Source organism: Amphiura filiformis, chromosome 4 (genome assembly GCF_039555335.1).
Source record: "Amphiura filiformis chromosome 4, Afil_fr2py, whole genome shotgun sequence".
NCBI classification, from domain to species: domain Eukaryota; kingdom Metazoa; phylum Echinodermata; class Ophiuroidea; order Amphilepidida; family Amphiuridae; genus Amphiura; species Amphiura filiformis.
In genome coordinates, this window is record NC_092631.1 from 80,254,894 (window position 1) to 80,269,259 (window position 14,366).

General features: G+C 35.8%; 1 protein-coding gene across 3 annotated transcripts in view; it reads right to left on the reverse strand.

Annotated features, from left to right (window-relative positions):
* The window catches only part of LOC140151488 (arf-GAP with SH3 domain, ANK repeat and PH domain-containing protein 2-like), a 79,381-nt gene that overhangs the window by 4,345 nt on the left and 60,670 nt on the right, over positions 1-14,366 (reverse strand). Inside the window, exons 13-19 of one of the 3 annotated variants that reach the window (XM_072173840.1) lie at positions 9,829-10,009; positions 8,869-9,070; positions 7,893-8,089; positions 7,118-7,364; positions 6,179-6,214; positions 3,376-3,525; positions 981-1,050 (exon numbers count right to left, since the gene is read on the reverse strand). In XM_072173840.1, coding sequence (XP_072029941.1) covers positions 981-1,050; positions 3,376-3,525; positions 6,179-6,214; positions 7,118-7,364; positions 7,893-8,089; positions 8,869-9,070; positions 9,829-10,009 — 1,083 coding nt within the window. The remainder of the gene's footprint in view (positions 1-980; positions 1,051-3,375; positions 3,526-6,178; positions 6,215-7,117; positions 7,365-7,892; positions 8,090-8,868; positions 9,071-9,828; positions 10,010-14,366) is intronic. The other 2 variants (XM_072173841.1, XM_072173842.1) reach the window with 2 other exon arrangements.

Sequence of the window (14,366 nt, forward strand, 5' to 3'; positions counted from 1 at the left end):
ATTTGCCTTTAACTCAGGAACTGTACATCGGAGAAACATTAAACTATAAAGAAAAAAACAGGTTCTGTTCATCATACATTATGATTTATGCTGTACAGTCATCCACATATATCATTAATTATATTGGCTTAGTCCAGATTCTCCCCATGAAATGACACCAAAAGGCCAAGAAGGAAGCAATTTGCTGGAGTTTACTTTGGCTTTGCGTACTAATGTGTGTCATTGTGTTACATACAAAGAGATTAGACTCCAAAGATTATTGCGTGCATGTGTGTAATGCTATGGTAAATCCACAACCTTGGTTTGTCAGGCATGGAGACCCTAATATTGTACCACCAGCATTAATCGGCAAGAGCCCTCCTATATCAATATCAATTAAACGATATTTTGCATCTTTAAGCTTATGCTTTACAAATGTTTGCACGTGTAGTAGTGCAAGTTACCAGCCCAACACACTATTCACACAATGCGAACAAGCATATACTTCAAATTAAAGTTTACAATTGTATACTATTTTGCTCTACATTGATGATCAACACGCAAACATGACAAAGAGTCGGAAGTCTTTGGTACGTATGCACAAAAGAGTTAGACCGGGTCTAAAGTTAGACCTGGTCTAAGTGGAATTTAATATCAGGAGAAAGGACATTTTCCTTTACATTTTCTTAAGTTCTTTTGTATTATTTTTGAACTTTGCATTAGACCAGGTCTAACTTTACACCCGGTCTAACTCTTTTGTGCATACGGACCCTTGGGTCTATAACTCAAGACTGAATTAAAAAGACTACTTTGCGTATGACATCCTGTCAACCAGATTGAAAATGTCGTACAGCACCGGTCAGCACCCAATCAAGCCGCCCCTTTGCCCTGACATCAGATGCAAACTAGTCTTTTTAATGTAATACCTATTCATTGTAACATCCAAAAACTATTACTACAGCTATGCCCAGGCTGTACTATGTAATCTATGATGTACTTACGCAAGCCTTTTCTTCATTTCCTCTATCGTGTTACTTGTATTTGTAGCTATAGTACCTTTGTTTGCTTTATCTGTAAATAAAAGTTAACGTGACATTGTGAAAATGCAATGAAGAACATTGTATAAGTACAGTAATTACAAACTATGTAAGTTATTCTGCTCTCTTTTTAAGTAGCCTTCTGTATACACTAACAAATTGTAAGTTTTAATCAATCAATATGGGAAGTCATTCCTAAAGTAAAAACAATTATTACAATATTTCTATGAGTACCCTGTCAGTTATCACAGTACAGATGCAGCCAGTCACTGTGCGAGTGGTTGAGCTTTCGGTAGATGTGTCTCTGACTTCAGTCCTGATGTGTCATCTCCTGATGTGTCATCTCCTGATGTGTCATCATCAGATGTGTGTCTGACATCATCATCCTGATGAAGTCAGAGACATATATCATCCTGATGAAGTCAGAGACACATCTGATGAAAGCTCAACTACTCACACAGGGACCAGATGCAGCGGTACAGGGCATACTCGTAGAGATATTATAACTTTTATGAATTCCCATTGAGAAAGCCTATCTACATATTTGAAAATAATGAATAAGTTTTGACCAAACATGTTTACTCTATGATTTTGATGTTGCATTTTTCCCATTAATAAAATGCTGTGTGCCAAATATTATGCAACTATCATGGTGTGATATAAGCAATGTGTGGTGAAAGACAACACAGATGCGATTCTAATGTGACATGATGGACACAGGTGGAAGACATGGCAAGAATGATGACTATGTTGAATTGTTCAAAGTGTTTAACATCTCTATTGTTAACTGTACCCAGCAGTGATAATCTGTGAGATGACTGTGTGTGCTTGACAACCCTTGATATGAAAACTGAGTCTAATTTCTTAACATCTTTACTGCTGTGCCACTATTTTATTTTACTATTATTGAGGGTTTCCTTCAGCAGTGATTTCTTTTCACCTACCAGAACCTTTTTCCTGCAGTTTATCACACCACCATATTTCAATGTGGTAATATTTTCTTAACAGTAAAATAATGCTATTTCACTATACAGAGGATGGTAACCACTGCCAACTATAGTCAATTGGTCTTTCTCAAGACAGTAGGTGTCCATGGGTGACACATCTGCAGAACACGATATGGCCCAAAGTGACTGCCCAATAGATACACCATCTTTGATCATGAATGTATCTCACATAGATAATACTGTCTTGAGGAAGCCAAATGGACTATATTTGGTTGATGAAACACATCAGTAATATTACATAATTATTCTGTATTCTTAAACCACTTGTAAATATTTAATATCACATAGTTCACAGTGATATTTCAGGGAATTCTGAAGCAAATTAAGTACCACTGGTTGAGGGTCAAAATTGAATATCACATAGTTCACAGTAATATTTCAGGGAATTCTGATGCAAATTAAGTACCACTGGTTGAGGGTCAAAATTGAAAGTCCTACTATGATTACAAGCGTCATTATCAAATACACCAAGTTGAAATTTTGTATATAATTATAAAGCAAGTGTTATATGTATCCTAAAGATGAATGACCATGACAATTGAATACATATAAAAGCTCTTGGGAGGAGGAAACATGCAAATAAGCTTATCATAAGAAGTATTGATAGCAGCCTAGATTTCAACCCAGCCATGCATAATGAGAATAAGCTATCTGAAAACCCATACCGGGACCACTGTATCACAACCAGATCCATTCCCTTTTGGAGATAAAAATGACACAGACATAACAATACTTTCAAACAATGCTTGGGTTAAAGTGGGGGCCACCTGTTTATTTGCAAACTTTGCCAATGGTTGTAAGTACACACTTTAGGGGTATAAATTTATCCTTTCAGACTCTAACATATCAAGCAGAAGTTTATTGTCTGTATTCAAGGTGTTGATAATATGTATGCTTTTTGCTGTTCTGAAGTTGAAGTGTCACTTTCGGATCAAAATTAATCATAAACAGCTTCAGTTACGTCCACCTTTTTGGTACGGATCAATGTATAATACAGGCTATTCACCAACAGGTTAATTCCCAGAATCACTCGTTAATGAGGACAATCGTTCCATGAAGTGCGCTAGATGATACTGTCACTGACACACACATACTGTGTATTTTTAGTATTTTACCGTCTTCAAATAAATGCTGGCGTGATTTATTAGACATGCACGATCGAACGATCGGCCCTCATGAATATAAGAGAATACACAGTACACAAATAAATCATATGGGGCTCTACCTGTGGGTGAATAGTCTGTAGTAGTATGCGGTATAACCAGTAACTGGCTGATAACTAGGGTAGATTTATATTGCTGTCGTGTCCCCTGTGGAAAATGAATCTGGCTGTGTTACCATAGCAACCTTACCTGGGGAGTCAGGTGTTATTTTCTCTCGTATTGATGTTATTCTAGTGGGTGGTGCTGGGGCTGAGGGACTCACTAGAGGTGGCTCAGAAATCGCCCTCTTGTGTCCTGTTTCTGATGGAGGCCGCGGGGGCGCCCTTTTCTTGACGCATCCTGTGGTTAGACGAGCAAGTGATTTCAAGGGTTGGCAGCAAGTTAGTAAGCAAAGGTGGATGGGCGAATAGGTGAAACGCACCCAATATACAGGAAAATGAGGGTGTGGTACTAAATATATACATGTACACTTATGCAAAATCATAAGCATGAACAATCATATAAACCATCAACAAGCAGCAAAATTGTTTTTAAAAAAAATGAAAAATTACTGGTTTCTCGAATTTCATTTTCAATCCAGTGACAACTATTTTAGTGATTACTCTTTGAATGTGTCCTAAATCTCAACCTAAATATATTTGAGAAATTTTGCACCAGTTTTTAATTTAACAGAAAGAAAAGCTTAACATATATATTACGTATTCCACAACCTCATTTACTTTGCATAGGAATGTATCATATACCCAGTCTGACATAAAATTTAGGACTGAAATCAAAGCTAAGTCACACATGTATACTAACATGTGCACTAACAAACAAACAAACAGACACCTACACATATATAGTAGAGTGTAATAAAAAGCTGATATTAGTCCCAAATTCAGGTCAAACACGGTACATAACATGAAGTGCCATGATGGAATTCTGTAATGGCTCACATTAGTGTGTATGAAATGATTGCACATAAATGACTGCTTTGCAATTTCTGAGCCTTTATGTCATTGCATTAAATTGAGTTCCATAACTGCAGCGTATTTTGTTTGCGCTCATTAATCATACGCATTGCAAAGTAAAATACTGAAACACAAAATTAAAACTTGGAATTTGATGAAATTCTAAATAAAATCTGTGTGATTGTCTACTAGAGTTTCTAAAATATGTTTAAAAGTATACATTTTTAAATGAATGGTACACAAAAGTAAAGGCACTGTTAGACTCACAAAATTCCCTTATAAGCAGCACTTTTTAACATAGTAATGCATGACCCATCACCAATGGATATGAGTCAGTTTAAGTGGAACAGAAGTTAAATAAAACAATATATATTTTCACTGAAATTGCAAACAAAACATAAGGCATTTTTTTACCTCCTTTAATTGCAAATAATGACATTCAACATATAGCAGTGAATCTGTCTCGTTCATTCACCATTTTTGTATTAGGCTATTACAGTTGAAATTCATACACCCTCTACGGAAGACATGACCTTCACCTTCCATACAGGGTGTGTGAATTTCAAATGGGGTTACCTGAATGGGAGACTCTATTTGAAATTCACACTCCCTGTGTGGAAGATTAAGTCATGTCTTCCATAAGGAGTGTATGGATTTCAACTGGAATAGCCCATTGGGGCCCACTCAAACAAGAATGTAATGTGCAATTCGTATTCATGTCTGAGAATGGTTGTAAAATTCACATCCACAACTTGAAAGCTTACCTTTTTAAGGAAAACAAGAAAAGGATGCAAATTTACAAGCTACATGTAAAGATCATCTAATTCACATGATTATCATGCAATAACGAATCTTTCCTGTCTTCCTTCTTTCCCTTTTTTCCAAAACATTGCAGTTTTCATATTATTGAAGTAGTAATGCATTTGATGTGTGTGCAAACCCATATCCAGTTCACTGATGAAATGATGTGCAAAGATTTTCTGAGAATATGTGTGATTTAAAAAGTTCCAATGAAAGATAAGACCCATCTACCAGTATATGTGATATTCGATGAATGCAAACAAGTTTTGATCACTTCACCATAATGAATTGGTCATCTTATATTGGCCAATCAAAATAACAAAGTGAACTTTAAGTCAGATTTCAATATAGAGGCTGCCACCACAAGGATTATTAGGATTTAGTGTTAGCATTACAATGAGGAATCAGATTTGTATTAGGGTTAAGGTTAGAGGTAGGATTGGGGGCAGCATCTCTTATTCGTAATTTGTTTGGAGTTTGTACATCAATCGTGTCAATGATTACTATATCACATTTCAGTCTAAAATACTCTAGCAAAATCATTGTCAGAAATCGTCTGCAAAATCATTGTCAGAAATCGTCTGCAAAATCATTGTCAGAAATCGTCTGCAAAATCATTGTCAGATATCGTCTGCTTGACATTGTTACTGGGACAAAATGCACATGTCTGTATTTTATTACTGACATTCAATACAATGTTATGTTATTTTACATCCACAAACAAATACATGTAATAAACATATAATGGTAGGGGAAAACATGGAAATCTGAAATATGCAAAGGGTAGTAATTAACTTTTCACCAGTACATTTTCAGCAATTTTGTTATATAAACTTAAGCAGATTATGTTTTCTTTCATGCTAGTCCCATACACCTTAACATGCTGAAATTATATACATCAGAAGCCAATATAATCATTTTGGCAAAACATTCAATGCCTAAAATACTGATGAGTCAGTAGTATAGGCTGTGGGAAGACAATGGGTGACCCAGGGGGAGGGGGAGGTCTGGTCTTAGTATTTTTAAGGATCATCTTGCTGCATGAATGCTTTACATTACTTTTCAAGAATGCTTTTTGACTCAAACAACTTTATTTTGAAAAGAGTACCAGCATGCACATTCTGATATTTTATTATCACCAAGCGTTGTTCCATTATATAGGCATACATGCTGGGTAATCTGCAGTCAAGCAGCATGCACAGAGGTTTGGGTAAATCACATATATATTACTGCTTAACTGTTTTTGTGACGATTGCTTGACCAAGGTATTATAACTTTGCAAATCCATTAAAAGTGTGTGTGCATTGTTTGAAGTAATAAATAAAAATACATCCATCAATACATAACATGTATTATAGTTTCTGAATTACAAACAATAACAATAATTATTGCCAATTCATATTTTGTCAAATTTGAACTAAAACAGTTTGCATAAGAATTTCATAATTTACCTTAAACTGTGAAGAAACAAAGTATCAAATATATCTTACTGCATTTTACTAAAATATTCATTGTTCTAGCTGCATAAACCTAGAAAATCAGCAACCTCATTTTTGGCAAACCTGATTTCACATGCAGGACAATTATATTATTTTCCATACAGAGAGTCATAGGGTAAAATTCCTGCCTCGATTCTAAAGAACATTATAAATTACAACAGCATTATGAAAATGATAGGGACCCATTTGTTTCCATTGATTGTGAACAATATTTATCACATCCAAATGCCACATTTTATGACATTAGATTCCTTAAAATGACCAGGAATGAATTTCACTTAAGATTTCAATCCACCACAACATCATCATGTCAGCCCATTGTAGTTTTATCATGAATTTCTGTTACCAATCCTGATTACTTACGATGAAGTTTTTTTAATCCAATGCATTGTAAATTATGATGTGTTTGAGTCATGATGCACAGTACATGTCAGTGAAATCCACCTCGGATCTGTTATTGTAATAAGGAGTCTTCTAACTATAAATCCTTGTCAACTCATTTTAAGTAGATCCAGTTCAGAGGCAGTGAGAATGAACTTTTTTTAATATCAAGACATATCAAGGCATTAACCGCTGATAACATTATGGTAATGCTGATGAATTGGCATTACTTATGAGTACTAATTACCTTTGTGTATATTGTGAACATCTTAAATTATCTCTCTTATTCAACCTTACCTTTTCTCGGTGGTACTGGTGGCGGAGGCATACGTTGTCTATCATTCTTGGGCGTTGTCTCATTCGAACTTGGCTTGGAACTTCCTTCACTTTGTGATTTAGATCTAATCGGTGGTCTCTTTGGGGTCCTATCAGACGGAACTCTCTGAAGATTTATGCGGCCGGGTAATGTGCTGCCTTTATTCAAGTCTGGAGAACCTCGGTCACGGTCGAATAGTGTCGTTGGACGAGTCCGCCTCATTGGACTCTACAGAAATAATGTGGTGGAAAGATTTACATAGCTACACACAATAACATATAATAACCATTTATTAAGTAATGCTTGATTTGATTTGACATTGAAACGTCGGTTGTATTTTTGTTAACTTTGTCTACTATCGCTGTGGTTTTGGATTTTTTCTAGTGCAGTGACAGTGTACACCACTCTGGTTTACATACTACTGCATTAGTTTTTACCTTGTCTTTGTCTTCCACACCAAGTTGGTATACCTGGCTCGAATCTTTTCGTATTGTAATAGCCATGTTCAGTCATGTCTGATTTGATTTGACATGGACTGGATTAGAATGTAATGGATTGGAATGGATTCAATTGGATTGGAATGGGTGGGATTTTTATGTATGGGAGTGCATTAAAATATCTTGTATTTTCTAGTGAAATGTGGATTACTATAATCCCATGAAATATGAAAGTAGCTCAGATTTGCCAAGTTTGATTTGCTCATTTGTAGTGTATAATCTATCACCAATAAGAGTTTGGATACTATTTTGTTCTTACCTGTCCTGGTCTTTCATCTAGATCATCATCACTGAAGTCTACGAAATCTTCTCCATCAGTGTCTGTTAAACCCCAAAAGAACTCGACATGTTCACACAGAGCTAACTTGCCTGCTTCACCTTGTCTCAACAACTCCTCACACTGACCAAATCCATACTCTTTGGCTATCGCTAGAGGCGTGTCACCTTTATTGTTTTCTGTTTGAGAGGAAAATTAAAATACATATTCAAACTGAACAGAGAGCAAGGTGGAGAGAGTACACAACTTGATGTGGGAAACAAGTTAATTAAACAACAGTATGAAGAGGAGACAACACACAAAACATGGAGGCACAGAAGGAGGTAAAATTTGATAGCCAGAAGAAAACCCACATCATTGGTGCAACCTGCAATCTTTTCAGTTGTTCACATATAAGACACTCTCTTGTATCATTTATTAATCCATGATGGGTTTTTTTTGCATCTGTCCTTGTCCATTGGATTCATCTGTACCTACATTTTACATATTCAAACAATTATTTTCGCATACTTTAAGAAACTAAAGTGGTCATTGACTAAGCTGATACTGTCTAGGGTATGCACTCTTGAAACTACAAAGTTCCTGTGCTGATAAAAATGGTTTATGGAATGATGTGGGCCGTAGTGGTCAGTGACAACCTGTAAAGTGTGCTGAGGCTTGCAGATCAACATCTACAATCCTGGTCATAATTGTTCGAACACTTTAACATGGGTACTTGAAATATGCCTCCATTCCCCCGATCAATGTTGTTGGTTGTTTTTTTGGTCACGCACCCCTAGAAACATCCAACATTGATTGGTGGTGCAGGGGGAAGGTAGTAGGAAATGGTTCAGACTTCACACCAAAGAAAGCAAAATTTTAATATGTCAAGTATATCATAAATATGGTCTCAAACAGTCCTACTTTGATACAAGTGTTCGAACTTTTTTTTTTCTTTTCATTTGACCTTTGTACTCACCTATGTTGACATTTGCCCTTCCCCTCAATAACAGCTTGATACTCTCTGGTTTGTTGAATTTTGTTGCGATATGTAGGGGTGTATCTCCAGCAGTCGTTAATTTATCAACATCTGCATTATTCTGTACCAGGAAATCTACGATATGCAGATTGTTATCATCCTGATGCTCTATGGAAAGATGAAGGGATGTTGCACCATTTGTCTGTATATAAGAGTAAAGAAGTATCAGCAGAGAGGTTATATTATGGGATCCTGGCTCCAAATATCTTGTCTGTAATGCTAAGATAAATCTGCCAGGCTGATCAAATGTTGTACCACCTGCATTTATTAGCAAAGGCCCAAAACTGAATTTTTATTGATGTCTTTAAGTTTGAGTGCTGCAAAGGTTCACACGTGCAGTTAGCATGTGATTTCACCACAAAGCAGTATGTGCACAACACAAATCACAATGCATTACATGCACAACACAAACATGAATAAACTTTAAATTGAAGATTACCAGGAACATGGCAAAAATAATCTGGAGGTACACTATTTTGCATTCCATGCTTGCATAAGTGACACATATAAAAATGAGGAATACAACAAGCTTGCCAGTTTGCTCAGAGTCTGGATATGAACTGTGGTAAGAATAATTAAAGCAATAGAATGTATTTGATCCAAATGAACATATCAATATGACTAAATAAGCCTGGAAACAATATCCACCCCAAAGAAGAGAAGCAACACTCTCACAAACAAACCAATATTTCCACAATTTCATATGCATTTTTAATTTTACCTGGGAAGCAAAACTACCCTCAATGATATTAAAAACTTTTTGAAAATTATTTAGTCATAAAAGTAAGGTCCCGCAAGTGCTTACTGTGACATATTAACATGGGATTAACTATGCCCATTGTGTTATTGAATGCTAAGAAAAAATATCTTTCACAAAGTCTCCTTATAAGAATCAATTACCTGTTCAGGAAGTACTGCATTCAAGTCTGTTCCTTCTGCAAATACTTTGATTAGTACCCCTATCTCTGATAATAGTACTGCTTGTAACAGATCCTTCACTAGTGTGTCAGTGTTACTTGTAGTCCGTAACACATATTTCTTCTGCTCATATTTGGCTCGGATAAACTCTCGTCTTTCCTCCCTGTAAAATAAAAACAAATTTTTTTAGAATTGGTCAAAATGGAATGTTTAATTCAAATCAGCTTGCAGCACAAATCTCACAGTTATACAGAATATAAAAGAATGCATAAAAGGCAAATATAAATAGAATATCCAGAGGAAAACTATCTTCATGAATAGCATACAAATATGATGGCATTCACTATAATTGACTTTTTTTCTTTCTTCAATAATATTCCGTAACATGACATCAGATAGTAATGAAGAAGAAATTTAGCACATAACATTTGCTTTCCCAATTTTTATCATTGTCATTGCAAAATCAGTTACTTTATGAGTTAAAGTAATCAACCAATACAGGTATCTTATCATATTCAACATAACTAGCACGGGTTTACAACTTTTGATCTAAACATGAACGTTTTAAAAATTTTCAGATGATACAAAATATACTCCATCATTCATCAGCAGGAGTTAGACTGTGATCGGTATCACTAGATCATGACTGGCAATGATACAGTGCACCTTTACTGATGAAAGATGGAGTACCATGCCAAGGTAGAAGTAAATTTTTTGTTTTTGGATCAAAGGTTTTGAAATTCAATTATGAATTCTACCAACACAGATGAACTTTCATGAGCACTGAAGGTTCTTGTCAGTAAAAAGTGAAAGTGTTCATGCTGCGTTCCAAGAGCTACTGTAAAAATAACAGCACGTAAAATAAAAGTATAGGGTTAGGCTTAAGGTCCGTTCATACTATGCCTCAATTGCTTTGCGGTGCGTTGCTGCACTGCAAAATAGTGCATTGCGGTATCGCAATAAAGTTAAATATATTTTAACTTGGAAATGTGACGAGTTGCACTGAGTTGGGGCAAAAAGTAATTGATATATCTGGAATACAACGCAATGCAACTCAAGTGTATTATGGACCATTAGACACGGTCATTGTAAAATTTGGTACTTTACGATTAATACATGTATCCCTTTGAAACTAATTAGCACTGCTAGTGCTTTTAAGTAAGTTATGTAGACGCTTTTGATTTTTACATATTTCTTTGTGTAATTCTGAGTAATTGACATGTGATTCAAGGGTTCCTATTTTTAGATTTTTGTGTTTGTTAGGGTATTCCTTTAGCATCACATATCATTGTTTTTATATTTTTATTGTGCAATACAGGAATAAACTCACATAAACAAACCTATTCTCACTCTGTGAATATCTTCATGCACCTGACACTAGGGTTGCCACATATTGTCATCTCAAATGTCAGGTCAAATCACCAAACGGTGCCCAATATCTCTTGGATTTAATTTTATGTGACAGAAAACTACCAGAAATTGCGGTAGCAATTGTCAAAATAAAAAAATCTTAAGCATTGGTTTCTATGGGGTAGGAAACGGTCAAATGTTGATGTGCAAATCTCTTAAATGTCACCCAATTGGGTTACCAAAATGGCGAGATGGTAACCCTACCTGAACCTGACGCCACAATGCAAAAGAGGTATCTGGCTACACAGTATCTTTCACACACATAACACTCACACTTTGGCTCACTTGAGTCAATTTCCCATTCAGGTGATATGTTAAGTTCTGGTAATGAGTTTGTTTCTTAGCACTTTGAAGATCTGGCACTTTGACAATGTTGACATACTGCTATCACAATACGAAACCCATTGACTGTGCAGACATGCATGCATAACCACCTCTTCAGCTAACTTACATTTAATTCTTTTCACAGATTAATTTCATTTTTATTTCCTCCCTATTTAGTCACTGTGAAATAAACATATTTAAACTCCATTTCTTCAGTGAGATCTGAAGCTCGCAGACGACATATAAATAGCAGCATCTTTTCAAAGCGTCAGTCACAAAAACAGCCTTCAATAACCTACCAATATGACTACGAGCAATACTACAACCAACGCAACTGAATCACCCTTCCCAGTTTATATCTTGAATGTCTCGTACTGGGAACAAATTCTTCTTGCAGTCCTACTAGGACTGGTATGTATCACTGGACTTATTGGCAACACCCTGATAATTGCTGCGGTAACTTTTTCAAAGAAACTGCAGACATCGACTAACGCATTTGTAACAAGTTTGAGCATAGCTGACCTGCTGACATCCTTCACACTTATCTGGTATACTGTCGGTACTCTGGGCAAAAATGAATGGCCAATACCAGGGGCCTACTGGATTTGCCAGTTAACTGGGTTTATGATATATGTATGCACATTAATCAGTTTGTGGACTCTGGGTGCAATTGCTGTAAATCGACTCATCCACATCACAAAACCTATTTGGTACCAGAAGATATTTACATCCTGGAAGCTTGCTCTTCTTGTGGCGATACCATGGGGCATCCCAGCAGCATGCCTTCTAATTCCTCTTGCAACTGGAGATGTTGCTTATGGGTATAACAAACCTGCACTAGTTTGTGCTAACAATGGGAATACAGACGTGTTCATTGACCTTGTTATAAATGTAGTTGGTCTAGTGCTTCCACTCATTGCAATAGTTGGAAGTTACATCGGGATCTATGTGCATGTCAAGAAACACTTTCGGGAACAGAAGCAACATTTGCCCCAGATTTCTACCCGCTCTATGGCTGATAATTCAGAAAGTTACAGCACACAGAATTCCACACTAGAACTTACAATCACCGAAGAGGGCAATGATCCCAACAGTGCCATGGCAGTTCGCAGAAGGAAACAAATATCCAAACAAGAGATCATGATCACCAAGAATCTCTTCATTGTTTTCATTGTTTATTTCGTCTGTTTTATTCCATACGCCGTCTTACTATCAATTACGAGTTCTACCAATACCGGACACATCCGATACTATGTCAAGTTTGGACCTATAGCTAACAGCGCCATCAACTTCATAATATATGCAATGAAGCATCCAGATTTCAAAGTTGTACTGGGACATATGATGAGGTGTTCCTATGCTGATATCCCAAAACCTTCACCAATCCTAAAATATCTACTTTCAAAGAGGAACTGATAACTTTGCTCTATTAACTTTTTACCTATTTGGCATCATCTTACTGAACATACTTTGTGGTTGGCCCAGGTGTAAAAACTTTCATTTGTTAAAATCTTGACTTGTAGTGTTCAAATCCAAGACTTAACATATGTGAAGATATTTAGTGCCTTAAATTGCAAGGGAAATGATCAGTTATTATGTAACCTGGTTCAACTGGACAAAACAAACAATCATAACTTATGGACAGCATCTTGTAAATTTCAGGCCACCAGGTCTATGGAACATACTTGTTTTTAATTAATGTTATCCATCTTAAAATGTGACCAGATCTGGTACAATCAGGCTAATGTCGGCAATAATGAAACTGAGATAAAGGCAAAAAGTGATGAGAAAAAACAACAAAAACCTTAAGAAAATGGATTAATAAAAGGTTCATAACTTTTAAACCAAGTATTCAAGAGACCAGGGGATTCAACATCAATAACTGCAGGTATTGAGCAAGTACATGTAAGCAATGGTAGTAACTCAATTGACAAAATTTCTGACTTTAGCCTGCATGGATCAGATTGGGTCACAAATGCATCTTTAATTGTGTTGGGTCACATCAACAAAATGATGCATTAAGCAGGTTGAACAGGTGGAGTCCAGTACAACAGATTCTACTAGTTGTCAAGATTATTTTATTGTTTTATATTGTACATAACTCTTACCTGGAACAGAGATACAACACAGGTATTTGTCTAAATCTTGAAAATTGCCAAGTATAGCAACAGGGGATAGGCTACAGGGTAACACCACCCTCAAGTTTTTTTTAAAACTTTTTATACTTCGATCAGCTTGTAAATGGCAGGAATTATCAGGCTTTTACCACTGCGCCGAAAGATAGAACTTCAATTTATAATTTGTAATACTTCTGGCAATTCTCTTCAAGACAATTCTCCAAATAAAATACATTGATATTAATCTGCATATATTATAAGCCCTGCCAATTATAAGCTGATCAAATTATAGGTTAAATATCATCCAATTCCAGAAATGTTAACAAAAAATCCAGAAAAGTTACATCTCTGTGTGATGGATGATCTTACATTATGGTGCCATATAAGTCCCCAAAATTAGTTAGTTTTCAAATAGTGAATCTCGCAGATGCATGTAAAATGCAAAGAAATTTTGGTATTTTACACTCTGCAGGCATATTTTAATCATCTATATCCTCTTGTTTTTGAGGAATTGGTTGAAAATTATAGTATTGTATCTAGTGATTCGTCAAAATTGACATAATAATATGCTAAACATGTCAAATATATCCACATTGTACTCAGATTTAAGTTCTTAGACAGCAATAATTAAAACCTGTTGATTTATGCACATTTCTGAAAGTAAAGAAA